This window comes from Aquarana catesbeiana, linkage group LG01 (genome assembly GCF_042186555.1).
Source record: "Aquarana catesbeiana isolate 2022-GZ linkage group LG01, ASM4218655v1, whole genome shotgun sequence".
Taxonomy (NCBI): domain Eukaryota; kingdom Metazoa; phylum Chordata; class Amphibia; order Anura; family Ranidae; genus Aquarana; species Aquarana catesbeiana.
The window spans coordinates 948,113,940-948,131,162 of record NC_133324.1 but is presented as its reverse complement, the minus strand read 5'-3'; the positions used below and the strand labels follow the sequence as shown (position 1 = coordinate 948,131,162).

At 44.2% G+C, this 17,223-nt stretch overlaps 1 protein-coding gene across 1 annotated transcript in view; it reads right to left on the bottom strand.

Moving 5' to 3' along the window:
- The window catches only part of CDC25B (cell division cycle 25B), a 29,392-nt gene extending 13,866 nt beyond the window's left edge, over positions 1 to 15,526 (bottom strand). Inside the window, exons 1-4 of the mRNA XM_073611130.1 lie at positions 15,093 to 15,526; positions 10,031 to 10,122; positions 9,547 to 9,586; positions 1,055 to 1,096 (exon numbers count right to left, since the gene is read on the bottom strand). Of these exons, the coding sequence (XP_073467231.1) occupies positions 1,055 to 1,096; positions 9,547 to 9,586; positions 10,031 to 10,122; positions 15,093 to 15,259 (341 nt within the window). The 5' untranslated portion in view covers positions 15,260 to 15,526. The remainder of the gene's footprint in view (positions 1 to 1,054; positions 1,097 to 9,546; positions 9,587 to 10,030; positions 10,123 to 15,092) is intronic.
- Positions 15,527 to 17,223: the final 1,697 nt, after the last annotated feature.

Sequence of the window (17,223 nt, the reverse complement as noted above, 5' to 3'; positions counted from 1 at the left end):
AGGAACCCTTGAAATAACTTTCTGGGCTTGGTAAAGCCCCTACTAAAAATTACTATAGCTACAAAAACCCTTACAGATACCAAAAAAAAAATTAAGATATAATAAGAAATCAATGGTGTCAGTGGGAACTCATCTGAGAGGCAGAAATTGCTCCTTGTTCAATGAACCCCCACAGTAGCAACCTCTGGAGGAACCCTGGTTGAGAAACCCTGCTCTAGGGCTTCAGCTGGGTAAAATTTTAAGTTATTGTAATTTTGTTTGCTGTTATATCCCTATTGAGGAGATTTCTCATCTCACTTTCTGCTCTGGAGATACAGTTGTCAGACAATCTCTCCGAAATGAGTGTAAATCCCTCCTTTGGTAGTGGTTCCCATTGATAGATATCCCCTACACACATATTCTGGGCTCAGCTTTCACAGTTTGGATATCCCCTCACATTTAATCCTGGTGATAATGGTAACTGATAAGGAAAATCAATCGCCCCAATGGGACCAAAGGAATCAAAAAGCCCTCCAACTGAATCAGTGTTATGGTTGGAGGGCTTTTTGATTCATTTGGTCTTTCTCCCCATAACCTGTTTAGTTCTTCTGTCTCGTTGGGTTCCATGCCCTACTGAGTAGAAGCCATGGATTCCATACAAGGCACTGATGATGGTAACTGACTATGCTGTATGCAGACTGGAATAAATATTAGGTTATATTTGCATTATACACCAGCGGTTCTGGATGTGTTGGGGCATAAAGGAATAATTTGCATGGCTCTGCCCAAGAGGAATAATCCTCCTTATTTTTCAGTTATGTGATAGAAAGACACCTGAAGACTTTCTAAGAAGGCTTTATTGCATTACACAATATCAAGGACATCACTTGGGGGTTGAATCTGACTACCCTTCCTTCTCAGGGCTTCCTCATGTGGATCGAAACATTGATCCTACACCATTAGCTTGATTGAGAACTGAAAGTTTTCTACAAGTCTCTCAACACCCCTTTCAGTCCCAAAATAAACTCTTCCTCGAGGCCTAAATGAAGTGTGTCGGTTGGTGTGCCATACTTACTCATTGTTTTGGATCCTGCGTTCAAAAATAGTCTTCTCAAAGCTGCAAGGAAGGAACAAGAAAGCATTAGAAACTGCAGCTGGAACAATAACACTTCCTCTATGTGTTTTTATACTCAGTAAATAGGAAAGAAAGGACAATCTGGCCGCACACATGAAAGAGGAACACGAGAGAAAAGCAACAATGTGCAACAATGTGTAAACACTTAGTAACCCATCTTAAGAGTCTGATCAGCAACAATCCAACTGGCTGTGGTTGGTTATCTATTCACCATACTAAACATCAAAACAAGAAAAATTCTCTCTGTTAGAAGGAATGTTGAAGGAGAAAATGTCAATGTTATTGACCATATCACAAGAAACTCAGCATGGGAGAAGAAGAACATGGTGGATGGACATTGAACCAACTGGTTGTGGAGGGTTATCAGACTCTGCTATTCACCATACTAAACTTCTTAAAATACCAATGTATTTGACACAGATCACAAGAAACTCAGCTGAAATTAACTTTGCAAGCTTGAGGAAAAGAACAAGGTAAAGGAACGGGAGAGGAAGAACAAGGTAGATGGACATTGACCCAACTGGTTGTGGTGGATTATCCAACTCTGCTATTCACTATACTAAATGTCATTCATGCAAAACCACATCTGTTGAAAGGAATATTGAAGAGTAAAACTCAGATGAAGAGGAGCTATGCAAGAATGTGCAAAATAAGGTAGTAAAGGATGGGAGAAGAGGAACATGGTGGATGGACCATGCACAATGACCCAACTGCTGTGGTGGATTATCTGACTCTGCTATTCACCATACTAAACGTTAAATATGCAAACCACATCTGTTGGAGGGAATATTGAAGAAAAAGGCAATTTTTTAGTCATAATGTAAGAAACTCAACTGGAGGGGAACTATGCAAGATTGTGGAAGAGAGCAGGGTAAATAATGGGAAAAGACGAACATGTTTGATGGACAATGACCCACTTGGCTGTGGTGGGTTATCTGACTCTGCTATTTACCAGACTACACGTCAGACATGCAAACATCTGTTGGAAGGGAAACTGGAGAAAATGCTATTTTATGGCCAGAAAATTAGCTGGAGGGGAACTATGCAAAATTGTGGAAGAGAGCAAGATAAAGAACGAGAGGAGAAGAATATGGTGGAGGGAGGACATTCGATAAATGAAATGCAGCCATGATGCAAAGCAGAACATTAATATGCCAAAGGCAATGCCAAATGAAAAGCTATGGCAAAAGCCTGCTAGTGGGCATGGTAAACTGGTATGGGCTATGGTAAACTAAAGGGAAAAGGAGAACATGGTAGACATCCTGGAACTGAAAGAGGCCGTTATATGAAGAAGAACATTAACTCTGCAAAGGACAAGGTCAAATGGAAAGTGATAATGGAAGCAAGGTTCCAAGTTTGAAGTTCACCAATGACTGCAAGTGGTCTTTGGTCAACGTGAGACTCAAGATAGGTCGAGAAACACAATCCCATCCATTCGTAGTGTAAGATTTGTAAGATCACCTTCATGAAACTACCAGTGCAGCACAATGCTGAGAATGCCATATGCTATATAACAGGCCTTTACTAGATAATCCTCTGTGCAAACCTCAGAGAAAGGCAGTAAGCCCATCACTGAAGCCAGTCTTGGAAAGTTTGGCTACTATGGTTGCATACAACATGGCACACCAAAAGATATACCAAATGCTTTTTAAAAAAGGATCACAATGGCTTAGTGGTTAGCACTTCTGCTTTGCAGCACTGGGGTCCTGTGCTTGCATTCTGGCCAGGACACTTATCTACATGGGGTTTGCATGTCCAGGATATAGAAAGAGATCCAAGGCCAATATCCAATATTATAAGTTTCAAGTAAATAAGTAAAGTCAATTATCTAAACATTAAAATTATGGGGGGACATCAGACACAAAGGCGAATTCTGAGTTGGGAGAGGGGCTGAGGTATCTTGGAATGTTACAGGTGATAACATTTTGGTCCACCTTTCCAGCAGGTGACATACAAGGGATACCCGAGAGGGATTTAATCTTTAATGTCACATGACAGCTAGATAAGGAGAAGAAAAAAAAAGATTAAACATTAGAGAAAATCCCGGAACAAAGACTCTTTGTCCCGCCTCAGAGTCCGAACACAACCAGCAGCTCCATTCACTCCACCTGTATGCAAATGGAGCCTTTTGTTAGCCGAGGGCCCCAGCCATATGCCTGATGCAGGGCCCCCAACAGCTGTCAGCCTGAATCAGCCGAGACAAGTGTGGCAGCACGCATAAAGGGCCTATTCAGGCCATTCATAGAAGCACGTGCACTCAGGACCCTGGCCCTCCTAGACAGCAGAGAGCCGGCAGATGGGAGGCATGCACAGCCCCCAATTAACTCCAGCATTTCACCAGGAGATTACGGCCTTTGTGTCCCGGGGTATTCAAACACACCTCCTCCCCCCTCATCTATTCAGGCATACAGCCTCTCTGCTGGGGTGTCCTGATGTGCACTGCTTTTATTGGGATAATAATAATTCTGTCTTTAGGAAACCCCTCCACCCCAACCCCCACAACGCAAGCTCTTGAAGTGTCTCGCACTCTGGGGGTCCAAACTGAACGCAATTTATTTCCATCTTTTTTGTGCGTGCCGTGTAACCATTAACTGCCCCATGTTTGTCCTTCCCCCATTGTCCCCTTACAGTCCATAGAGGGTCCCTGTGCCCAATAATGGACACTTTGACCTGCGGCGGTTAACCAATTACATATCACTTCTAAATCCTTCAGGGTTATATTTTTTTTTTTACAGCTTCAGTTTAAAAACATAGCTGTGTCCCCTCCTAAACTAACATATTTGTACTTGTAGCCCTCCTCGAAAAGGACTTAATCATGGGTGCTCGACCTAGGGCCCTCCAGCTGTTGCGGGTCCACAAGTCCCATTGGCCTTTGGGAGTCATGCTTGGAAACTTTCAGCCTTGCAATGCCTCATGGGACTTGTAGTTCTGCAACAGCTGGAGGGGCCACAGGTTGAGCACCCATATGTTGTAAGCCCGCCAAGGTCTAATCGCACCGATAGCGGTCACAATGCTCTGCAGGCTTCATTGCAAATTTGAGATAAATTAAATTTTAAAAAATGAAATGCACTTTTTTTTATTAATGTGGGGGCATTTTTAAAGAAGACTTCCCCCCATTAAAAAAAAATATTTAATTAATGCAAACTATTTACCAAAACGTATAAAGTTGTTGGTCTCTTCCTCCTCCTCCTCCTGCAGTCATAAATCTGCAGCACCATTGTTAACCCACCTTTACAACAGCATTAGGAATATATACAGCAGCAGGATAGATGGGTCCAGCCACTGCATGAATTTTTCAGCTGTCGTGTTTTGCAAGGTGAAGTCTATGTGCATCCCCAGGATGGTGACCAGGCTGGCACCAACAGCTCACGGTCAGCTACTAATGATCAGGAGATGGTGGGATGGGCCTCCTACCGGCCTCGGGAATTGCAGCCTACTTAAAAACTACAAGTCCCATCATGTCTCTGCCTTTGGGAGTCATGATTGGAACTTTCAGAATTGCCATGCCTCATGGGACTTGTAGTTCCGCGACAGCTGGAGGGCCACAGGTCGAGCACCCATGAGTTGTAAGCCCCGAAAAAGTCTTACAACGCAGGCTGGCACCAACAACTCATGGTCAGCTACTAATGATTGGGAGATGGTGGGATGGGCCTCCTATCGGCCTCGGGAATTGCAGCCTAGTTAAAAACTACAAGTCCCATCATCCCTCTGCCGTTGGGAGTCATGCTTGGAACTTTCAGCCTTGCAATGCCTCATGGGACTTGTAGTTCCGCAACAGCTGGAGGGCCACAGGTTGAGCACCCATGCGTTGGCTGGCACCAACAACTCATGGTCAGCTACCAATGATTGGGAGATGGTGGGATGGGCCTCCTATCTGCCTCGGGAATTGCAGCCTACCTAAAAACTTTAAAAAATTGAGGAACCCCCCCCCCCAGCAAGAACTCAACACGAATTGAGATCTTCCTGGAAGGAACTGGTGATGTAGCCTTCTTATAGTGCACCTGTGAGGCCATGGCTACATTGAAGCGGGGGGAGTGCAAACTTACAACCAAAGCTTTCTAGGGATTTTTTTATATTTGTAGGTGGGCTTGGGGTCTGCTTTAAATTTTTATAAAAGGTGAACTATTTCTTTAGGTACTAAACATGTGATGTCTATATAACTGGTGAACTGCTGCAGGTCCCGACACTCTTGTTAGAGACAGACCGCTGATGTCACATGTGAATTTCACGCTTGTATAAACATTTCCAGCATGTAATGACAAAGTCTGAGGCTTATGTGGATCTCGGTTTCGGTCTGAGGCGCTTAAGGTGGGCTTAACCGCAAACAAGTCTCCTGCAGAGATGAAAGGCAGGACGTGCAATACCATATATACAGGGTTTTTTTTTTACAAGAGTTTTAAAGTGTGTGCGAGGAAATGAGCCTGGCTTTTTCCCCTGTGATGCTAAAACACATGCAAAAATAGGAAATATAAATAAATAAACAAAATAATAAATACGAAAAGAAAGGTTAAAAATAACAAAAAAAAAAAAAAAAATAGGAATATAAAAATAATTAAAAATTTTTGCAAAAAATGTTTAAAAAAATTATAATATATATATAAATAGTTTTTAACATTCATTTTTTTTGTACAATTTTCTTTTTATATAGGAATAAATAAAAAAGTAAAAAAAAAATGTGCAAAAAAAAAAAAAGGTTGGTTAAAAACTATATATATAAAAAAAAGACAAAACTATGAATATATATAAATAAAAAAGAAAATTAAGGGAAGACAGAAAAGGTTAAAAACTGTACATAAAAAAAAAGAATATATGTATAAAAAAAAGAAAAGTTGTGAATCTGCGAACAGGGGCGAAGAGGCTTTTTCCTAAATTCTAGGAGACTCCTCTACAGGTAATAAGCCGGGTTGGTGGTTGCCGCCCAGCCGCGCACACGCCGGAGGTGAAAGGTGAAGGAATCCGAACAGCTGCCCATTGTTTTGTCAGCAGGGGGCAAGCATGACACCCCCTGACCCCCCCCCCCCCCACCTGTCCCTACCCCGTCCTTTGTGCCAAGTCTGTACGAGGCAGTTCATGAAAAGTGCTGACAGGTGCCAGCAGTGCTGGGGGCCCTGGGCTGGATTGGCCCTAATTAGAGGGGATAAAGTGGAAGTGGGCGAAGGAGGGGGTGGGGGGAGGGGGGCGGTGGCATTTGCAGCTCAGGATCTCTGCGGTTTTGTCTCTCAGTTGTTAGAAGAAAGGAAAACGACAAACACAGATTGTCATCTGCCATATCTGCTTCCTCTGCAAACATCGCGCACCTGTCACCACCGCCCTGCAAGAGGCAGGAATGACTGTAATCCATCTCTGCTATTACAATAAGGTTAAGCGGGGTGATGTTTTTGGTGCAAGTTCTTAGTGTTTTTTTTTTTCCCCAATTTTTTTTTTTTTAACTAAAAAAATATAAATATATTTTTTATTATATTATTTAAAAAAAATATAAAAATTTTATTATTGCAAAAATAATAATAATAAAAACAATTATCATTAATGTTAATAACATTTTTTTTATTATAATACTATTATTTTTAAAAAATAATTAAAATTTTTATTAGGATATTATTTATACAGTTAGCCAACCAACTTAAAAATATAGATCTTTGAAGTTTAACCTGCTTATATTTTGCCTTCCCTGGAGGTCAGATTTAAAGGTGGGTGAGATGTCAAGACGACGGATTTAGAAGCTTTGCTCGTACAGGAGCCCCCCCAACACATGTCTTATCCCAACTCTACTCCAGATCTCACTGTAAAGAGGACATGTCATGCCCTATTCCTTTTGCAAGGGATGTTTACATTCCTTGTAATAGGAATAAAAGTGAAAAAAAAAATGTAAAAGAGAGCATCAAATAGAAAAATAAAATTTACAATTAAAAAAAAGAATACAAATTTTAAAGCGCCCCCATCCCCGTGTGCTCACTCGCAGAAGCAAACGCATACGTAGGTCGCGCCCCGCATACGTAAACGGCGTTCAAACCACATTGTGCGGTATCGCTGCAAACGTTAGAGCGAGAGCAATAATTCTAGCACAAGACCCGCTCTGTAACTCTAAACAGGTAACCTGTATAAAAAAATTTTAAAGCGTCGCCTATGGGGATTTTGAATACCGAAGTTTGGCGCCATAACACAAGTGCGCGCAATTTTTTTTTTTAAGCGTGACATGTTAGGTATCGATTTACTCGGCGTAACATCATCTTTCACATTATGTAAAAAAATTGGGCTAACTTGACTGTTTTTTTTTTTTTAATGCACGAAACTCTTTTTTTCCCAAATTTGAAAAATTGCTGTGCAAATGCAGCGTGAGAGATAAAAAGTTCAACGACCACCATTTTATTCCCTATTGTCGCTGCTAAAAAAAAAAAAAAAAAAAATAAAAAAAGTATAATGTTTGGGGGAGTTCTGAGTAATTTTCTAGTAAAAAAAATATGATTTTTTGTTTTTACATGTAGGAGAGAATTGGCCCAGTAGGCAAGTATCTTTATAGTATCTATAATATCTTATATCTTTATAATATCTTTATATCTTTAATATCTTTATAATATCTTTATATCTTTATAATATCTATAATAGTTATATCTTTATAATATCTTTATATCTTTATAATATCTATAATATCTTTATATCTTTAATATCTTTAATATCTTTATATCTTTATAATATCTTTATATCTTTGTAATATCTTTGATGCCTTAGATGTGTATATTGCTTATCTACTTGTGTTTTATCTTTTTACACCGTATATATATATATATTCACTATTCTCTCTAACTTTACTGGTCAGTGAACTTCTCGATTTGTATTCCTGTAACTTTGCTAATTCCTCAATAGACTCAGCTTGAACTAAAAGGTGGGTGAGAATAGAGCCAGTCACAGATCCAGACTCCGCCTACAAGTGAAAAACCGCTTCCGGCGGACTGACGCTTTATCTCTCACACCAAGAAGAAGAACCTGAATCTGCTGCCTCACTTTTGGGGAAATTGCACGTGAGACTGTTAACCAACTCCTCAGCTGTTTCCATCTCAGAGGGTTTCCTGCCGATGACGCACCGCGCCCCAGCTGGCAACAGCACCGTGCGCTCTCCTGGACCGCCCCCTTCACCACTTCCTCGGCTGCATGGAGGACTACAAATCCCAGCGAAGCCTCTCCCACGCAACAGCTGCCTGGCGTCACTCCATGTTATAGGTAACCTATTACTGGAGCGTAGCCGGGCAGCTGAGTGTCGGCCCTTCCCACCAGCTGAGGAATTTACAATGGCATTCTGAAGGCCTCCCCGGGGAATGAGGAAAAGTGAAACTGGAAGAGCCTCAACGCCTGCGAATCAGGTTACCTCCTCCCCTCCCCATTGAGGCTATGAGGCTCATAGGAGGAAAGGTGAGCTTAGCAGAGACATAAGACATCCATCCACCTAGGACCCCAATGGGAGTGCTCCTCAGGGGATCTCCAGATGTTCTGCATCCATGGAAGGTGCAGAGTCCTCCACAGCAGATGTCCTCCTTCACATTCCTGCAGGGACATCGATTATCCCCGACATGTGACTCTTATCATTATCCCGACATGTGACTCTATCGACCTTATCCTGGTCAGATAAGAAATTCCAACCAACCGATAAGAAAAGAAAGTGAAACCCAACATGAACGGTGGATGCAAAGGGCAACCATATATGAATGCTTCCAACCGTGTCCGAAGGTTTGGAAGAGGTTGCCACATCCCTGAGTATATGAAGAAAAAAGGAGATGCCGCCTACAATGTATCTTCCCCAGACAGGAAGAGTTTGGGGACCTGACTTGGTTGAACACCCCCCCCCCCCTTTCAGTCGGCTTGCGAGAGACGCCATAGAAACCAGAAGGGTTGCCGGGCGACCAGCCAGGAGATGCTCAGACGGGGGGGGGGGGGGGGGGTCCAAAAATGCGGCCAAGTCCCGTCCCTTTTTTTTTTTTTTTTGGAACCTTTCCAGAGTGCACAGAAGATACATTGTATCGCTAGAACAAATTGTAACCTTTTCCAGCTTATTGGAATCGCTATTGTCTGTGGGTGGATGGGGTCACATTGACCTCTGGTTACATTGCGGTTCTTAGGGGTCATGGAGAATGCTGAGTCCATCAATAAAGCGATATCTGAGGAGGGTCAGGGATGATCATGTGACCACAGAACACTGGGGTGGCTCATTACTAAATACCTACAGAACAGAAGCAGGTGAGGATCTGCTACAATCCTTGACAGGTACAGAATTGGAGGAAAGGGGGGGGGGGGAGGGGGGCGTTTTAAATTTTAACTTTTCAGCTATTTATTTCCACTAATAGGAAAGCCAACACGACAGCTTGCACAACCTCCTGCCACACACACACAATTATCCACACAGCCAGCGCATGCAGAGACAAGTCATAGTGAAGGTAACTTACATTTCGGCAGTGACGGGGCTGACATCCTCCAAACACAAACCTGATAGAGAGACAGACAGAGAGGTTAGAGGATGCCGAATAAAAAAAGTGCGATATCACTTTAAATGAAGCAACTAATCACTGTATGCGATTATTTCCCGCGCGCTCTGCTGTCCCCGACACCCTCCGAGATCTTGTGTCTGCACCCACCCACCATCAGGACCCCCTGCTTCCCCCCCAAAAAAACGTACACATTTCCCCCCTACTACGTCCAATATTCAAAATTAAAAAAAAACCAACCATGTCAGCAAAATAAATATTCAAATAAATAAATTAACCGAAAAAATAAAGACAACAGTTCCTCTATAAAGATACAGCTGCTGCTGCTATAGGGTGGTTCTCTTTACGGGTGAACTCTGGGTACATCCAGGAGGAGAGGCACAGGGCACCCTAATTAATGTTTGTAACCCTAATTGATGTGGGCAATTGCCCGGGGCGCACTCACCGGAGTCGGACGAGTCGGAGGAAGAGGTGCGGATCAAGCTGGAGGTCAGGACGGGATAGGTGATGCTTCTTCGCTTTGGCGTGTCGCCGAGGCTGCAAAGATAAAAAATAAAATTAAATAAAGTCTACTTTGAAAATTGGTGGTAAAAAAAAAAATGTAAAAAAAATAAATAAATAAATAAAAAAAAAATTAAAACCACAATATACGTGCAAAAACCAATGTTGTCATTTATTTTCTGGAAAGTCTCATTGAAATTGTACGCCTTCGACTTTGTATCCCTTTGTACTTCATATTAAAGTATACAATAAAAACGTATTGCAAAAAACAAAACAAAAAAAAAAAACACAAACACACAAAAAGCCTCTAAAAATAAATGAACCCCCCCCCCTCCCCCAAAATAAAAAAATAAAAAACAAAAATAAAAGTAAAAAGCAATAAGAAGAAAAAACAAACAAGACAAAGAACACCCCCACCCCCCCCAAAAAAAATAAAGAAAAAAGACAACAAAACAAAAAGAAAAACCTTTGTAGATTGGCAGTAAAAAAAAAAAATTAAAAAAATACACCACCAACCCCCCCCCCCCCCCCCAAAAAAAAAAAATGAAAAGACAAAACAAAAAAAAAAACTGAATTAAAAAAATATACATAAATATATTATATATATTATTTATAAATTACAAAAAAAAGACACAAAACAAGACCCCCCCCCCCCCCCAATCAAAAACAAACATATTACCAGAGACAGCATTAACAACCAATAAGACACAATTGCACATCAACAACAAAACTTTTTAGATTTGGATAGAGTGGTAAAGGGGGGGGGTGGGGGGGGGGGGGGGGGGGGGTTGGAACCCCTGTCAGGTTTTTATTGTGGTCTGTGTTGGGAGAATGAAAGTGCGGAGAACCTAAAAAAAAAAAGAAGGGCTGCCAGCGGGAAAGAAGATCTTCCTGCCAGGAAGGAATAGAGGGAAGTTTTTCCAACACATTGGAAGCTATCCTCTCATTTCCGGATGAGTCTACAGGAAGTGAAGGGAAAAAGACAGAGATGGCAGGAGAAAAAAAAGAAGAAGAGAAAAGTTGACACCTGTTTTTATATATATATATAAAAATAACACATTGGTAAATGGATGTAATGATTGTAAATGGAATCTTCAGGAAATCTGCATTCAGAGGTCAGAGATTGAAATCAGCGGGGGAGGGGGGGGGGGCGGATTGGACACTCTTGGACGCTCTGAATGCGTCTATACTCGTGTAGAACACACGGACATTTAAAACACGGGAGAAAACGATCGCAGGGAAATATAAACAAACTCTAAATTTCACAGATCGGTTTCTCCTGTTTAAATCAAACAAACACAGGAGGCGGCTGGGAATGTGGGGGGCAGGGGGGCGTCTAATTGGTGCAATCAGCCAGGAGAAGACGGAATTCATTCTTTTCTGCAATTATATAGAGCATGAATAGGGGGGTTGTACCCCTGTCAGGTTTTTTTTTTTTTTTGCCATCTGTGTCCCCATTGGGGAGATTTCCCTCCACTTCCTGTCCCACTGCCACAACAGGAAGTGAGAAGAAATCCGTGCAAAGTGAGGGGAATCCCTGGTTGTCACCAGAACTGGAAACTCCCCTCCATTCCTTTTCTGGTGACAAAAAAAAAAATTTAGATTTTTTTTTTTTTTTTTTGCACTCTGTGAAAAAAGTGTGGGGGGGGGGGATCTCCCTAATGGGGACACATACAGCAAATAAAAAACTGACAGGTGTTGTAATCCCTCTCCACTCCATCCAAATCTGGAAAAAAAAAATGCCTTTAGTTATACTTTAGAGTTTACCAGTGAAGGGAATGCGCAAATTTTGGGTTGTCACTAGAACAGGCATAGAGGGAAAATCTTCTACTGGGGACACTATTTCTGATGATGACAACCAGGGATCCCCTGGTTATTAGTCATATACACCAATAATAAAACAAAACAATCAATAAATTCCAAATCTAACCAGGGATTTCCCTCACTTTGTAGGGATTTTCTCTCACTTCCTGTTTGGCTACGGGACAGGAAGTGAAGGGAAATCTCCCCAGTGGGGAGACAGATGGCAAAAAAAGAAAAAAAAAAAAACCTTGACAGGGGGCACCCGAGGAGGAGAAAAGACAAACGTTTGGAGGTGTTTAATGAGCAATTCCTCACCTCAGCTCCATCCAGGTACAATAAAAAAGGTGTTTGTTGGTGGATTAGATGACGAGGTGTGATCATTCACTTCCTTTGTCATCACCTGGACAAATGTCCCCTGCGGGGGGGGGGGGGGCAAATCCCTTCCCAAAATATCAACAATTCCAAAACATGACACAGAGCTGCAACGGAATCCCTTATTTTAGCTATGGAAGCAGGTTTTTGGAGTTGGTGTCCCCTTTAGGGAGATTTCCCCCCTCACTTCCTGTTGTGTCACCAGAGCAGGAAGTAAGAAAATCTCAGCAAAAGGGACACATGCACCAACAGACACCCAGCACAGGTTATCCCTATTCTAGTAGTAAAAATGCTTTTATTCTAGTGTCCAATTTCCCTCACTTCCTGTTGTGTCACTAGCACAGTAGGTAAGAAAAATCTCACTAAAGGGGACAGGCACCTGTCACAGGTTCTCAGCAGTGGTTTTTTTTTTATTGTTGTGTTCGGTTGGTGAGATTTTTCCTCACTTCCTGTTATGTTGTCACCAGCACAGGGAGTAAGGAAATCTCACTAAAGGGGACACAGACAGTAACAGGCACGGGTTATTGGCCTTTCCCATTCTATTAACAACCCTTTATTAATAGAATAATCTTCATTCTATCAATAAAGTTTTTTTTTTGTATTGTTGTGTCTAATTGATGTGATTTTTCTCACTTCCTGTTGTGTTGTCACCAGGTCAGGAAGGGATGAAGAATCTCTCTGGGGGACACACGCTGTGATCAAAACCTGACAGATGCTATTCCTTCCGCAGCTTTATCCAAAAGTAAAATTCTAGCAGGACGTGGGGCCTGTCAGTTCCCTATGACAATGTTTTTGTTATAGGTGGACCACACTGGGCCAAGGCAGAACAATGGGGGAGGGGCAACTTAAACCCAACAAGCCATAAAAGAACAATGCAGACCAGTGTATGGTAATGAAATGCATGGAGTACTGCACAATAGGCCTCCATCACATGGGCAGTCTACATATGAATACAGACCAGACACCAACAACACACCACAAAAACATAAAAACAAAACACAAACATAAACCTTCACTGATCATCATAGAAATGTAAATACCGGAGCCAAAAGTCATCAGAATCCAAAAAAAAACACAAGAAATAGTAAATGTATAGAAAGATCGATACAGGAGGTCATCTCCACCAATATAAACAGATCAGACCATCAATAAAACGGCAAAATCCAAAGTGCTCAGAAAAACTCCAAAACATCATCAATATATCCAATACAGGAGAAAATAAATACACCGGAGACTGGATGAGAATACAGAACAGCATCAACAACACACACCACACAACACAACATACACAAAACACAACATAAAACACAACATACACAACATAAAACACAACACCTACACATCTAAACACTGTACTGATCACCCAACACAACCCACACAATGTCATTATAATATCAGAACAGGATTGGATACAATGTATCAGTCTGTATGTGATCACATATACAATGTATCAGTCTGTATGTGATCACATATACAATGTATCAGTCTGTATGTGATCACATATACAATGTATCAGTCTGTATGTGATCACATATACAATGTATCAGTCTGTATGGGATCACATATAATCACACAACATCCACACTGATTATTGACTGATAACTGTAAGAGATGGAGATACAAAATAAAACAATGGAGCTAAAAATAGAAATGTGGAATATAAACATGTTCCAGAAATAGAATAGAATGTATGGAGGAAATATACAATACAGATGGGAGAGGGGATACATGCAGTGCCAGGACTGGGAGGTATATACAATATGAGGGGGGGGGTATGGAAATTATACATACAGTGCCAGGACTGGGAGGTATATACCCTTTGGGGAGGGGGGGGTAAGGAAAGTATACATACAGTGCCAGGACTGGGAGGTATATACACAATATGAGGGGGGGGGGTATGGAAAGTATACATACAGTGCCAGGACTGGGAGGTATATACACTATGGGGAGGGGATATGGAAAGTATACATATAGTGCTAGGACTGGGAGGTATATACACTATGGGGAGGGGGGGGGGTATATGGGATATGGAAAGTATACATGCAGTGCCAGGACTGGGGCCCATAAATCAATGCAAACCCCACAATGCAAATGTAGAAACCATGAAGAGCCAAGATAAGTGGGGGTAGAATGCCAGGAGAGGGGGACAGGGTGTCAGGAGGGGGGGGGGGGGGTGTCTGGCCCACATGCATATAGTAATGCAATACAGCAAATTAGACCTCCTGAATGCATACAGGGGTGCCAAGAAGGGGGAAGGGGTGCACATTAATTTAATACCCCAAATTAGAAATAGTGAATTTAATGCATCAGTGGGATGGGGGGGGGGGGGGGTTGCCAAGATAAGGGGGGAGGACTAAAGAAGAATGCCATCAGATTGGGGGGGGGGTGGGTAGCGTCCACACAAATCCAATACTGCATGCATGCACCAGTGCAAGACAGGGGGTGCAGGCTGCAAAAGAAGGGGTACAGGAGAAGGGATGCATTCTGTAGGAGAAGGGGTGCGGGGTACAAAAGAAGGGGCACAGGAGAAGGGGAGAGGAATAAAGGGGCAGGGACCCTTGTTTGAACTTTTCAGGCAATGGACAAAAGAAGCAGAAGAAGGGTGCAAGACAGGGGGTGAAGGAGAAGGGGTGCATTGTGTAGAAGGGGTGTAGAAGGGGTGTAGAAGGGGTGCAGGGTAGAAAAGAAGGGGTGCTGGAGAACATGTAGGGAAAGGGGTGCAGAGAGAAGGGTAGAAATCCAATCCGCCCCCCAGTAATCTCCCGGTAAATATATAATGTGTAGTAATCCCCGGTATATACAGATATATATATTGTCGGTGTGTTTCTCACCTCCCGAGGCCTCCGAGTTGGTTCATGGTGAAGGTGAGGCTGGTGACCGGGGACAGGACTCCGGGTTCGGGGCTCAGCAGGCTCAGTCCGCAGGGTAGGAGGGAGGACGGACGGCGGCGGGGTCCCTGGAGGGGACTGAAGTCGCTCAGCATCTTCTCCATCTCCATGGTGCGGAGCGGTGCGGGGGGGATGCGGAGCGGGGTGAAGCGGGGTGCGGAGCGGGGTGATGATGGAAGGTGGTGGGGAGAAGAAGAAGTTCTCTATAATCCGGTGATAATCCTCCGGCGGGTGGGGAAGTAGTAGTAGCCGGCCGGGCACACACAGACCCTCCGATCCCTCGGCTCTCCGCCCGGCCTGGCCTTTTCTATTCTCTCCCCGACCCTCCGCACCATTTATATTCGAAAAATAACACAACCAGGCGGAGGGGAGGGGCAGCCAATGGGAGCGTGCGGGGGGGCGGGGATAGCGACTGTCACTCACCCTGTGCGGGGATAGGGCGGGGCGGGGCCAGCCACTGTCACTGTGGCTGTAAGGAGAGAGGAGGGGCGGGGCCAGGAGCTGTCACTCTGCTTGTATGGAGAGGAGTGGGCGGGGTGTCCCTGCACAGGGATGTCACTGAGCTGGAGAGCGCTGCAGGGGGTCCATCCATATACATCATTATACATCCCTATACAGGGGCCACCTACACCCCTATACAGGGGCCACCTACACCCCTATACAGGGGCCACATACATCCCTATACAGGGGCCACATACATCCCTATACAGGGGCCACCTACACCCCTATACAGGGGCCACCTACATCCCTATACAGGGGCCACCTACATCCCTATACAGGGGCCACCTACACCCCTATACAGGGGCCACATACATCCCTATACAGGGGCCACCTACACCCCTATACAGGGGCCACCTACACCCCTATACAGGGGCCACATACATCCCTATACAGGGGCCACCTACACCCCTATACAGGGGCCACCTACATCCCTATACAGGGGCCACCTACATCCCTATACAGGGGCCACCTACACCCCTATACAGGGGCCACATACATCCCTATACAGGGGCCACCTACACCCCTATACAGGGGCCACCTACACCCCTATACAGGGGCCACCTACACCCCTATACAGGGGCCACCTACATCCCTATACAGGGGCCACCTACACCCCTATACAGGGGCCACATACATCCCTATACAGGGGCCACCTACACCCCTATACAGGGGCCACATACATCCCTATACAGGGGCCACCTACATCCCTATACAGGGGCCACCTACATCCCTATACAGGGGCCACCTACATCCCTATACAGGGGCCACCTACACCCCTATACAGGGGCCACATACATCCCTATACAGGGGCCACCTACACCCCTATACAGGGGCCACATACATCCCTATACAGGGGCCACCTACATCCCTATACAGGGGCCACCTACATCCCTATACAGGGGCCACCTACACCCCTATACAGGGGCCACATACATCCCTATACAGGGGCCACCTACACCCCTATACAGGGGCCACCTACACCCCTATACAGGGGCCACCTACACCCCTATACAGGGGCCACCTACATCCCTATACAGGGGCCACCTACACCCCTATACAGGGGCCACATACATCCCTATACAGGGGCCACCTACACCCCTATACAGGGGCCACATACATCCCTATACAGGGGCCACCTACATCCCTATACAGGGGCCACCTACATCCCTATACAGGGGCCACATACATCCCTATACAGGGGCCACATACATCCCTATACAGGGGCCACCTACACCCCTATACAGGGGCCACCTACATCCCTATACAGGGGCCACCTACACCCCTATACAGGGGCCACCTACATCCCTATACAGGGGCCACATACATCCCTATACAGGGGCCACATACATCCCTATACAGGGGCCACCTACATCCCTATACAGGGGCCACCTACACCCCTATACAGGGGCCACCTACATCCCTATACAGGGGCCACCTACACCCCTATACAGGGGCCACCTACATCCCTATACAGGGGCCACCTACACCCCTATACAGGGGCCACCTACATCCCTATACAGGGGCCACCTACATCCCTATACAGGGGCCACATACATCCCTATACAGGGGCCAC